The following is a 13798-nucleotide window of genomic DNA, read 5'->3' on the forward strand; positions in this document are numbered from 1 at the left end:
TGAGCAGTTGTTAAGACTGGAAAAGCGCTATATAAATACAGCACATTTACATTTAATTCCATTTTATATGGAGTTAGATTCCTGCCAAAAGGTTGTACACAAAAAAATGTGTGGCACACAAATAACATTGTTTTGCAAAACTGTCCTTCAACGTTACACACACATCAAACTTGTTTTACAACTGTCCCCAAACGTTGCAACTCAAACTTTCATTTATAATTGTCCCCCGAGTACAAAACGGTCTCTGCTCTCTCAAACACATCCTCTCCTCAGGTAATGAACATTCCACACCCCTCTGCGGCAAAGTTCTGTCTCAAAAGTCACGTTATACATTAAGAGATTTCTACTTCGTGACAGCGCGGGAGCAGCACTCAAAACAACTGAACGCCCGTTGGCTGAGGAAGACAGCCGGCTTGCACACGCTAACACCAGAGAGCACCCTACACGTGGAGTTTCCTAACTTTCACGGTGAAAAATGAATATCTGACTATGTCATAACTATGCAGATAGTGTAAAATAGTGTTGTAGGCTTCAAGTGCCTACAACAATAGACAGTCATTTTTTTGTTAAAAAACAACAACATAAAGCCCGAATTATGAGCTGTTAACAATGCCTTTATCTGGGTATCCACTCTGGTTCTATCTATTTAGCTTATGTACAACTGATAGCCACCTATCATCTATAATAAGGCCCCAACATGTTGCCGTGTTGGCTCATGTGGTTAGAGCAGGCCACACTGGTACTTTTGAGATTATGCTCAACGCAGAGGTTCATCCGACCTGTGACGATTCCCTGCAATGTCTTTTTCCCCTTCCTCCCCTTCGTCCCGCTCTTTTTCCTCACCTGCTGTCAAATAACGGGCGACGCCCAAACTAATCTTTAAAACCAACAACAACACATAAGCATCACTTCTTGGAATGATGCACGGTGTACTCCTTCCAAATTCCGAACTAGATCTAAAGTAGGCGTTATATGTTGCTCCGTAACTTAATGTTTAAAATAAAGGTGCTGCCATCTTCTCCTCGCGATATGTGGGTCGGCAATTCCTAACCTCTCTCTGGACTACTTTTACTCATTTAAGGTGCGCTCGCGCGCACTGGAATGCCGTCTGGGTAGCACACAACAACGGCCCAGATGGTAGAAAGTGCCGTCGCCTGAGTTTTATTGTGCTTTTCCTTTGGAAATAAATCACAGTCATCCGTTGGGGCGGTGCGTGTCTAGGCGCCGGATGGTGCTAGCGTTCCTCAGCGCAAGAATAGCCTCATGATCTAGTGTTTGGTGGAACTGTCTACAAGCTTTCTTGTGTTCCTTTAGTCTGCCACCGCAACAGACACTCCCCGTTGAACAATGTTCCGATGCGGTTAGCAGTTCCCACGCGAGGGCAGTTTAACCATTCACGTCCCTCAGAAATCCACACTGGATTTAGAGACCCCATCAAAGAAGACGTACAGGTGACAGACGTCTGCCAAAAAGTTACTTAATCAAAATTCCCCCAGCACCTGACAATCCCGGGAATGAACGTCGTTCGTATATAACTCGCCCGTAATGTACTAACAACCTACAGAAATGTGAGAGCCTTTGCTCTGGACACGGTACATCCTGCTTTAATATAACTGTTCTCTATGTATTAGCAAAAAACCATGCTCTTCAAATCGTTTACAGAACCCAACCAATCCAGGCCGTCACCAGCGTCCAGGCGTGCAGCGTTTAGGCGCCCGGGATAGAGCGTGCTTACAACGACCTCCCTCCAGACAAAGACCATACAGAGCTGTGCAGCACTGCTGGCGAGACATGAAGAATGAGCAGAAGATCGTGGGCGTCCTTCCCAACCCACGCTCATAAAACCCGTTCCGCGGAGACTAAACGACAGCCCATGGCTCAGCCAAACCTCTGTCCCGCTGTGCCTGAGGGACACATTGATGGTAGGCAACCTTCCCCTCTGCTCATTATGCCTTAAGACCTCCGCGAGCCACCTGTCTTTACAGGTATGTAGGTGGACGTCCTGTTTCGAGATGGCTTTCTTCCTCTGTGTGCGTAGTGACTATAGAGTAATGAATATTCCCGAACAGCCTTTATTTTTTTCAACATCTGGGTCTTTTCTATCTCAACTCTATGCTGTTTTACCGCGATCACATGTTCTGTTCGTGCTTTGGTGTCTTTGTTTTGTGGGAATCTTTTGTGTTGTTTTGTGCTTCTGGCTCTTGCGTGTGTTGTCTTTCTTTCCTTGTTTTAACATTTTAACATTAAGGCAGGGGAAGAAAACGTTTGGCTAGTTTCCTGCCTTTGTTTTTTATCATGATGTATAATCATGTGTTTTTAACTCATTTGCACTCCGTCCCCCGTACATACTGATTTGCATTGGATGGCCTATGTACTGTATCATTGCCTGTTGGAGCCTCAGCTCGGCCAGCCATAGCTGGGCATTAAGCAAACGATTGATACTAGTAAAATTCGGGAATGAATTTCTTTCGTAATGTCCTTACGTTGATAATTTCAAGAGCCCCTATGTCTTACAAAGGAAATGTCTGTTCAAAATCTGAAACGTTTTGGTGTGCTCATGATGACGACAATGGACGTGTTTGTTTCAATTGATTTACCAATCTTTGTCTCTACAGCAGGGAACATGGAAGAGTTTTTAATTGTTTAATATATGTATTTTTTGTTGCGGTTCTTTTCACTGGTCCCTTGCTAGTAAATCATGGTGTCGTCGTCGCCTTTGGTGGGCATATTTTCTTTTATGCGTGGACACATGATAAAATATGAATTCCTATCCATTCCACCAGATTTTCTAATTGGTTGCATGTTTTTGACAGGCATCATATCTCTGAGGTCTGCGGAGAAAGAGGCTCCCTGAGCCGCGTCTGAGCGTCTGGAGCTGCTGAGCGGGAGGGAGGAGGCGCTAAACGGCGCGGGGGGGGGGGATGCTGTACGCGCCACGAGAGGAGCTTGGCAGTTCGAGCAGCACGTGGCCGTATCCCGTAGACGCTGTTTTGTGTTTTTGCTGTACCAGATGAATTGTCTCAGAAAAATCGGACTGCTACAATATACTGTCTATGTCCAACATTCCAAAAATATACTTTTTTTAACGCCTCTAGTTGTTGAGTCCTCTCTCCGGGGCAAATTCACGCCTTTTCCTATATTACTGTTCTTTTTACTACGCTTCCAAAATACCATGATTGATTTCAACACCAACGCTCTTTGGGGCAAAGACATCTCTACTTTCAATTCTTTTTTGGGGGTGTCTTATTCATTTTAATAGCAAAAAATTGATGTGGTTTCCAAATAGTTGTTGATTTAAAGTTGACATATTCCACTGTTTATCCCTGGTCTAAATAATTCCTATTTCTTCTGCTTTTCTAAAACGCAAACTTAGTTAATTTCCTAATAAAGAGGTAGTAACTGAAGTTCATAGTGTTGAAAACGTCAAAAAGGACAAAACTTTAAAAAAAACACTTAAGGAAAGTTAAAAAAACATCGATAAAAGCATCAACAAAAGTTGATGTTCCAATTTTGATGGGAGGACAACACAAGGGTTAGACAAATAAAGTTAAAATTCATTACACTCTTTTTTTGTTATAATCACTGTCAAGTGACCCAGAGAATTTGCTGGTAACACAGTCTATGAAGTAGACCACGCCATCTTATTATCATAAAACACTTGTTATAATTTAAATCCCCCTCATACAGTTTTCTGAATGGGAATAGTCCCATGCCACCATTAGCATGCTTAGCACAACAGGTCCCCCGCAATTTGGATAGCTAAAGACAAAGCACACTTACCTACACCCCTTAAGACCTTAGCTAATGTTAGCCTTTTAATTACGGTTAAACAACTGCAACGGGTAGTTAAATAATTGACATTTTCTGCGATCATGCTGTGCTTGAATTTCATGTTATGTGTTTATTAGGCTAAAGGAGCATTCTCATAGCCGCTATCCTCCCTGAAAGCGGAGCACCTCCGGTTGTTATACCAGCTGCGGGCCGCCCATGGGCCCTGGAACACGTCAGTCCTCGAAGGTTGCTGGCTGGCCAATAAGCTCAACACTCAATCGGTATTGGCTCCTAAACCAGTGCTTTCCTTAGGTTGTGGGAGACCTAGGTGCATATGTTTAGTGGGGGGGGGGGGCTGTGGTTAGGGCTGCTCCTGTCCAGAAAAACAAATGCAATTTCACTTATTTTGGACTTCTTTTGAACCATATCTGTGGTCCTAAAATGTTTGAAACTTATAGCATATCATACCTAAATAATGTCATAAATACCACTCCCCAAGCTTTTACGGCAAACTTGTTGTACAATTATTAGATCTGAGAAAGTCGTTATTATTTTGGCTAGCTTGATGCTAACGTGATTTACATCAAAGTTGCCTATAGCTGTTGCTCAAAACGTCTTGGGGTGGCGCTCTAAGTCGTATTAAAAAGTGAGGAAGACCGCTGCTCCCAACAGTCGGTATGTCCACCAGGACGTCCTGACATTATCCTGTTGCTTTAACTTTCACATTTGTCCTGCAGATATGATGAAGACATTACAAGACAGCTGTAAAGATTTCAAGCGCGCTAAAATACTACTTGCAAATTCCCGGCCCAGATGGACGCTCTGCAGAAGCCATGTGGGGAGTCAATTCATTTATTTTCATTTTATTTTGACGGACAAAAGTGTAGCGGAGTCTGTAAATGGAGAGAGGGGTATACCTGAAACATTAATCCCAAAGTTTAAAGGGTAACTACTGCTTTTTTCAACCTGAACCTATTTCTATGTTTTGGTTGCCTGTGTTTTGAAATTTGATAAACTAAACTCTAATATTATCTTGAGTAAATAAACCCCAGTCAACAACAACGGCCTAAGAATCAGCGGTCGGCTGAGATCCCGCTCCTATTTCATTATGTTCTGCTTGTTCAAGCATTGTTTGGTCAATTTCTCTGAAACACATTCAAGATTTGAAGTGCTATTTGTTTTTCTCTCTGCACTGGGGATTTTCCTTTTGTGCTGGCAAAAAACCTCTTTTGGGGCGCAAAAACTCCTCTATGCAGTACAAACGCCTGTATACAGCACGATTTAGCTTGATCAACTTTTTACATCCTTAAGCTGTTCTTGAGCATACACTTCTGATCCGTCTTGTCTCTCTTTGTGTTTTCTCTCTCGGACATTACGCCACATTAAAAAGTTACACTGCTCTCACTGCTTGTGTGTGGTAGCTGACCAGACTGCTTAAGGACTGAAGGACGCTAAAGAACTCAGAGCCCGAGGTGAAACTCCTGTGTGCCTTGAGAGACGATCCTCAACAGAGAGCTCAGACACCAACACAGAGAGAAAGATCTGGCACAGCAGTGGTACAAATCGGCACATACCATACTGTTTTATTAGGGGTGAAATGATCTTTGCATCCGTGCACCCTTCGATAAGTTCTGCACGTGTCAGTGACGAACCCTCACAGATTATTGCTCCGGATGTTCTTGATTTTTATCGCCGCGGCTTTTTTTATTTTCTGTCACTGTTGTCTGCTGTGTTGAGACTCTGTTCAGGGAGTGTCTTTTTTAATATCAATACAATAAATGGTTTGTGTTGTTGTGTGTATCTCATATCTGACTGCTTTCAAATTTGTGTGATGAAAAACCATGTGTAGCTATTTATAATAATGGTAATGGATATGGTGAAAGGGTAAATCCTAATCCGAACTGAATCTCTACGAGACCAGTTGAAGATTCCCCCCCTACAGTTTTATAATGTGTTTCATGGCCCCAAGCCCGCCCAACTTTACTTTTTAACCCGTGATTGCTGCTGCTTTATCGAAATGGGGTCGTTTTGGAGCATTGTTGGGGGTTCCTCAAGATAAAAGAAAATCTAGAGATGAGATTGTTGTTGCACTACCTGCTACTGTCCTTTCATTATTAATTGAAAGCCAGATGTTTTAACCCCCTTAAAAGCCTATACTTGGATTCCTTACCACATTCTCGTCTTTGTGTTGGCGACTTTTTAAGACTCCTTTTGATTTCCTGGAGGACTCTTGTTACCTTGCTCCTCACTATCTTTCCCTCTAGTTTCGTGGGGTTCATGACACAATAACTTTTGATTGTAGACATGTTCCTTCCGAGCCTAATTTTTGCACCATGGACTCTGTGCGTGCTTAGTGCTACCCAAGACGATTGTTATTTGTTAAAAAAAAAGTCTAATAAACCAGAACACTTTTTCCCATCCGCAGAATGCTGTGTGACTATCCAGAACCCTCCGCCGCAGCGCTGTGGAGGAAGGTCTGGCCATGCGAGACTACCTACTTTAGATCGTAACTCTACTGCCCCTACCCTTTCCCTGCAGTGATGGTGGGTCGTGGGCGACGTCCGAGCTGATCATCAGTATAGGCGGAGAACTGGAAACGTTTTGGCTCAGGACACAGCATAGAGTTGGCTGCTTTCCGTCTGGCGGCTGGCCCTCATCCTGGACATCCTAATACTCTCCAAAAGACAAGGGAGTGTCCTCCCACTCCGGACCCCCTCACCCATGATAAGTTAAAAGCACATTCCAGTTTGACTGATGCGTTATTTGAAGAGCTAAATGCTATGCTACATTGAACATATGCAGACCTTTTCGCCGAGCAGATTCTCGCGTTATGTATCTTTTAAACCGGCTACACCAGATAGGACTGAGTCCAGGAGCAAGTGACAATCCCTCTCTTATTTGTAGTTGGTTTCTTCAATTTTTATAGCTGGCACAGGGGCGCGGGGGGTTGAAATGTCAACATAATGTCAGCTTGTGGTCACAAGAATCGCCATGCACTCGGGAAGCAGAAACAAGCTACAAGTAAGTTCACAGGCGTGGCTTGTTCAGCTTGTATTTAACTTCATCAAAAGTGCTTGTTTTTTGGCCACTGACGGCTCTGATTATAATTTTAATAAGGTGGTCTGACAACATTGGGAAAGGATTCCCTAAGGAGTGCGCCCTTTCTGTTTTCAAGAGTAAGATATTTTTTTAACATAAATCACTGCCAAATTGCGTTTGCTAAACCCACCAGTACCTCCATGTAAATTAAGAGTAATTTTTAGGCATATTAAAATAATCTTAATTCAAGTCGAACGAAACGACATAAACCATGAAAAAGCCAGTGTGGTTTTACTTTCCACTTTACCCACCATCATAACCGCTAGTTTTTGTCTGAATAAACCCAACGTTGCCGCCGATTTAAACATGTGAAAATATGTTGGCGCTATCAACACTCTAAAAGTCAATTGTTACCGGGGACGGGAAAAAAGTAGCAGTCAGGTGGAGAGATTTTTAAATTGATTCTGTTTGGTTTAGTCAAAAAATGTCTTCTAAAAGTTCGTATTTGTGTATGTATATTTTGTACTATTTTCTATTTTTAATTTAAAAATCTTTTGTAACTTCTTTAAAATTTAGTGCAATAAAGGTTTTTTTTGTCTTAACTAAGACCTGTCAATAAAATGTGTTCAGTTTACTCCCTTTCATGACTCTACACTGGAACCCCTAGACCTGGCATTGTCCAACTTTTTGAGTAATCCAATCCACTTCATCCTAACTTTATTGCAACCGATTGATCGTCAACCTGTAAACCAACGAGTTGGGGATATTTACCAAGTTTTTGTGCTCTTTTTTTGGGATGCTAAAAACACAATACAGAGACACACAAAAGGAACATGTTTGGGTATGCGGTATGTATGTTAGGGCAGAAAGATTTTGGCAAGTTAAAATAGCTGCTGCAACAAATTGTATCAGCTGACTATAGTGAGTCAGCAGGAGCTGGGGTCGCGTTTCTTTCAGTTGGAATGGTAAGTGAATCCCCCGCATGGCCCCCGGGTATAGTGAAGGGCAAATTAACATTTTTGGGTGAAGCACTGAACCCTTAAGGAATTGTTTGAAACTGGGTTCTTACGAGACGCTTCAGTAACGCGACCCGGGTCGGCCTGTTTGAAGAGCCAGGCTGCCTCGCGATTATCCCCACAAGTAGTATACCGGAATGCTTTTAGATTATTTTACACACACGTATACTACCAATGGATAGTCATATAATTTTTTAAATAAGATTGATGAATTTGGGTATTGGGTTTTGAGTAACAGAGTGCTTGCAACCCAGGATGTGTGGGAAAATATGGCACAAAAGTTGGTGTGCTTTTGTATCTATGAAAGACGGGAAGGGAGTATGTGGACAGAACACTAGATGTTTTCAAGCACATTATTTGTCCACACTTTTTTGGACGGAGGCCTGGTTATTTTTTTTGCTCCAACCTCCCAATTACAGACAAAAGTTATTCAGAGGGAACGCTCGATGACCGGCGTACAACACAACGTTTGCTGGTTGCAGGTGGCAGCCCTGGATGGTTACCGTGTTGTGGTTCCGCTGCGAACCCATCGGTGATTCATTCAAGACTAAAGATCGCTTTGAAGAGTCATGTTTCGTCCAGATCATAAATGATTTCTTTCTGCCTTTGAGCATCTTTCTTGATGGTGTCCAGCCGTATATGTTTGTTTCCCGTTCCACCTTTTCAATTTCGGTACATGGTTCAAAGTGTTGTAGTTCTTTTCGAAGCAGTATCATACTGCCACTCACTACGATTATTCTAAAGGACAATGTTTTCAATTTCCGGGCTTGTAAGAAGATCTGCCGGATGTCCCTCTTTTCCAGCCAATCTGCTGCCTCTATCACTTCTCCTCTTTCTTTGTGTGTGGCGTCCTAACTCCAATGAGTCATGGAGTGACTATAGTTACCGTGTTCGGATCTCGCAGGGTAAATCCCAGGACAGCTAGCTAGACATCTGTCCAATCTGAGTTTGAACTAAAAACAACGTTTGAAGGTACACATGTCCCACCAAAACCATTTCCTTCCTAGCTTTTTTTTGCAGCGGCCACCGTGCTCTGCCGTCCGCCATTTAGACCGCCCAGGACAGTTGTGATTGTTTTAAGAAAATGCCATGGACAGAGCATGTTTTTCACTCATATCCCAGAATCTGTGGGCTAGCCAGACCCCCCTACGCAGCGTTTGGAGAAGGTCTGGCAATGCAAAACTACAGTATTAGAGAAGGGCACAATCATCTCTCTAAAAATTAGAGATAAACTGTTCTCTTCATTTAATACAGGTGTCTGTATGTTCACTCCTTCATTTGGGTTAAAACAACATATCCGTCATGTTCCAATGACATGAAAATGGTGAGTCCGCGTTCTCTGCTCAGTAGCTGGCTGTTTTCTTATAGTGTAGGGCATACAATTGAATGATTGTAGGGGTGGAGGAGTCGCACGTCCGCCTAACCCGCCCACCTGCTTCTCGTCATATTGTGTCAGATTTATCCATCATATAATCAAGGATATAATAAAACAAAAGGGAGACTTGGTAATCAGCCCGATCCGTTGGGGAGTTCTAGCCATCCAGGCTCCTCTCTTACCCTTCTCTCTTGGTTTTGGCTGTAATAGTTTTAACGCTGGGGACCTCCTTGTACACACTGAGCTCCTCTTTCCTCTATCTTCTATCTTTCCATGTTAGTGCAGCCATGTCCCAGAGATTCCTGTTACAACCTAGCTCTGGGGAGATCATTCCCCAGTTCTTATGTTCTTTGTTCCCCAGCATGTTCCCTCGGATCAGGGATGGGCTCCAAAATCATGGTACGCCGCTGTCGCCAGGGTCCGCTAAAAATCCTGTGGTGCCATGTTCATCTGCTCACCTACTGCGGTGCCCTGCACGTCTGCTGTGCCTTGTAATGCCGATCACGTGCCCTGCTATGCCATGAACTACTACAAAGAACTGCTACAAACTATTTTTTTCTATTTTTGGTTATTTTCCACTACCCCAACGTCAGTCACCCACCAACCTTGAAATGTTAGACCCTTTGAGACAATCAAGTCCAAGTGTGTCCCTTATGTGCGTGGGCTCTGTCACCTGCTGAGTCAGTCCATAGCTCTCAAAAACACAACACAGTTCTTGGTCCCCCTGTCCTGGGGGTTGTCAACATGAATGGTTGAAATCACCCCAATGATTCCCAATCAAAGTTAATACAGATTATAGACAGCAGTTCAGTGAAGTCATCAATGAGGTTGCACAATATTTAGGTGGGCCTGTATTTATTTAGAAACATTGCTTGAGGGGAAGATCTTAATTGAGAGCAACATATTGCAAAAGAAGCAAACTTCCATGTTTGGTACAGTGGAATGAGTCATTAAACACTGGCGACTCCACCGATCCTTTCTATTCACTCATCTCGCTCAAACTGAAATTAGGAAGTTTTCCCGCCACTGTTGCACTGTTGTTCCTTGCTCTGGAGGAAAACTACTGAACTGTTGGGTCCTTGTAAATGTCTGGATGTGGTCTATCTGTAAAGTGTCTTGAGATACACTCTGTGTTATGAATTGATACTATAAATAAATTGAATTGAATTGAATTTAAAACACTTTGAACAACACCAGTGTTCCAACGTCAGTGCAGAATTATATTTGGGCACATATAACCCTGTGTTGGGTTAGTATTCTCCAGTGGACTTTTTCACAGTGCTTGAGGGAGATGTCACCCGGGGGTGCCACTGGCAGCAGATAAACAATCCTACAGTAACTAGAGTTATGTCACCACAATTTCTCTCAAGGGGAAACATGCAATTATAATAATACATGAGTCAATGCCATTAGTATAACAATCAACACTCTGCTTATAACAAAAATACAATAGGTTAATATTATGCAGCAAAAGAATTTATGTCTAATTGTGTATACTTAAAGCTATAGGCGTAGTTTCTGTTGCCCCTATGAGGAATTCATATAATACACCAACACTGTCAGAGAGAGTTGTGTGAGCTGCACGCAACTCACGTCTCAGTGCAATGGCTTGAATGTTATCTGGGCTTCTTATATCAAACGTTACGCACTAAAGCTTTGCGTACTTTTGGGTACAACCATTCACCATTCACACACATCATAACTGTGGCGCTGGCGTCAAGTGCCACCTGCTCATCAAGATACACACTGACACACATTTCACACTCCAATGGCGCAGCACGTGGGCAACTTGGGGTTCAGTGTGTCTGCCCAAGGACACTTCGACTGGACTGCAGGGCCAGGATCGAACAACCAACCTCCAATTGGCGCCACCGCTCTACCACTGGAGCCGAGCCAGCCCCTTCACAAGCCTCAGAGGTCCTCTACCCTGTCCCTTTAAAAGCCATCAGATGTCCTCTCTCCATTCCCTTTAAAGCCAGGCGCGTTTGTACCTTTGAACGCATTGCTATTGAAGGGAGAATTGGCACCGGTCTATCTTTTATTTTCTTTTGCATGTTTGTATGTGCTGTGGGTTTGTGTGTGTGGTGTAACAAGCAAGTCAATACATATCAATCACCCAAAAAACCAGCATGCAACCTGTAAGACCCAGGAACGCCGTGGGCGCAGGTGCTTTACTATTCAAACGACATGGGCGCGGATCGGCTTAAAAGATAGCAAAGCCACTTGCATCAGGCTTGCGCGCGCCAGGTGACTGATGGTGCTGAATGATCATTGAGTTGCGACTCATCTTTACAATGGCAATCGAGTCAACTTGAGTTCAATTGAGATTATTTAAAATTCTTTTGAATATCATATCTTGTCTCAGCGTGCGTTGTCTAAATCCACTACATTGTGTAGTCGCTTTGAATGCATTTGTTACTTTTTGAAAAACTCTGAGAGAAGCATAATTGTCAAAAGCGTCAAGAAAGTCGCGACGCGACCCAGATGCTGACTCTGAGAGGAAGAAAAAGAGGAACTGACTAGATAATAAACCAAGTTTTGACTTTCTTATATGAAGAAACCAGAATCAAACATCCTGTGTGAATCAGGTCCCATCACTGTACCTGGTGGGGACGTCCTCCATGTTGGCGTTACCGGACACCGGCAGCCCCGGTACGCCGCGCTCCTCAGCGGCGCCGCTCGCTGCTGCTGCCCGGTCATGATTCTGGGACCTGAGACGATCACACGCCGGACTCACCTCCACCAGGTAGAGGGACACAGAGACCCCGCCCAGCACGAACCCGCAACTGACTGAACACCTAGAGAGGAAAACCGACCACAGAGTAAATCAATACTCTTCATCATACAGCTCAACAATATTAAAGTCCCCCTCACACTTAAAATATGACTTTTCTTATTTGTGTGTTTGTCCCTTAAGCCTGTCCTTAACTATACTGATTGTGACACTAAAGTGAGTTGAGAGTGAGTTTTTACGTTACCTCTCCTAAGGTGTAGATGTCTTTTGCATTCTCTCTGAAACTCCTAGCATGTACAGAAAATAGAATATTAACACGTTTAAATCACTAAAAAAAACTGATGTGTAAGAATTGGGATTTTATGGGGGGGGGGGTACGTGTCAAATCCACATTTCACTTCACGGATCGCTCCGCTTCCCAGCACTGCACGCTAGTGAGGGTTGCTCTCGGCGCAATCTCTTACTTTATGAAATGTTCTGAAAACACATTAGGGAAATAATCCGTGCAGATTGCTGAACCTGTCTCCATTTCAGATCAACACGGTCCAAGGCCAATTCAAGCACTTTTCAGCCATTTCGGTCCATTTTAAAGCTTTTTCAAGCCCTTAAACCACCGTAATTCATACAAAACATATTCAAAATTATTATAGTGTTTTTGTCACATAAAAGACATAATGCTATGACCAGCCAAAATGTGTTTTGTAAATAGCGAAGGATCAGATATTGAAGCAAAACACATGGTTAGTTTTCAAATAAATCACTGTCTAAGTAGACTTGCCTTGCTGTCTAACCTTTGACAAAATATTTTACAGTTCTTGTTTTGGGACACTTCTTGATATATCAAGGTTTGATCAAAATCTGATACAGACAACACAACCTGTAATTGGGGCGGCTGTGGCTCGTGGTAGAGCGGGTTGCCTGCCATCGGAAGTTGGTGGTTCGATCCCCCGGCCCGCAGTCATTGTGAAGTGGAGTGTCCTTGGGCAAGACACTGAACCCCGAGCTTGCCCCTGGTGCTGCGCCAATCGGAGTGTGAATGTGTGTGAGTGTTTATCTGATGAGCAGGGGGCACCTTGTCGGCAGCCCCGGCACAGTGTATGAATGTGTGTGAATGGTGAATGTTCCTGTAGATGTAAAGCGCTTGTGAGCAGTATTTTTACACTGAAAAGCTACTATAAATACAGCACATTTACATTTAATTCCATTTTATATGGAGTAGATTCCTGCCAAAAGTTGTACACCAAAAAAATGTGTGCACACAAATAAATTGTTTTGCAAACTGTCTTCAACGTTACACCCACACATAAACTTGTTTTACAACTGTCCCCAAACGTTGCACTCAAACTTTCATTTATAATTGTCCCCGAGTACAAAACGGTCTCTGCTCCTCAAACACACCTCTCCTCAGAGTACAAACAATTCCACACCCCTCTGCGGCAAATTCTGCGCAAAAGTCACGTTATACATTAAGATAGTTCTGACTTCGTGACAGCAGGGGCGCACTCAAAACAACTGAACGCCCGTTTGGCTAGGAAGACAGCCGGCATTTCACAGCTAACACCATGAGCACCCCTACAGGGAGTTTCACTACTTTCACGTGAAAATAATATCTGACTATGTCATAACTTGCAATAGTGTAATAGTGTTGTAGGCTTCATGTCCGACAACATAGACAGTCATTTTTTTGTTAAAAAAACAACAACATAAAGCCCAGTTATGAGCGTACAATGCCTTATATCTGGGTGATCACTCTGGTTCTATCTATTTAAAATACCACAGTAAAGGAGAAGCTAACAGAGGGGCTAAAGCAAAAGTTGTTTTCAGCAGTGTTCAATTTCAGCGGACCCCCTGCATACCTTCATT

The 13798-nt window shown here is 43.2% G+C and overlaps 1 protein-coding gene and 1 long non-coding RNA gene across 2 annotated transcripts in view; one reads left to right on the top strand and one right to left on the bottom strand.

Annotated features, from left to right (window-relative positions):
• Nucleotides 1–5253, top strand: part of cep162 (centrosomal protein 162) — a gene marked incomplete in the record, with an annotated part of 129535 nt that extends 124282 nt beyond the window's left edge. The window contains 1 exon segment of the mRNA XM_032518517.1: nt 5193–5253. Coding sequence (XP_032374408.1) covers nt 5193–5216 — 24 coding nt within the window.
• LOC116691164 (uncharacterized) overlaps nt 1–13798 on the bottom strand; it is a 631246-nt gene that overhangs the window by 108117 nt on the left and 509331 nt on the right. The gene's annotated exons all lie outside the window — the stretch shown is intronic.

Source organism: Etheostoma spectabile, chromosome 6 (genome assembly GCF_008692095.1).
Source record: "Etheostoma spectabile isolate EspeVRDwgs_2016 chromosome 6, UIUC_Espe_1.0, whole genome shotgun sequence".
NCBI lineage: Eukaryota > Metazoa > Chordata > Actinopteri > Perciformes > Percidae > Etheostoma > Etheostoma spectabile.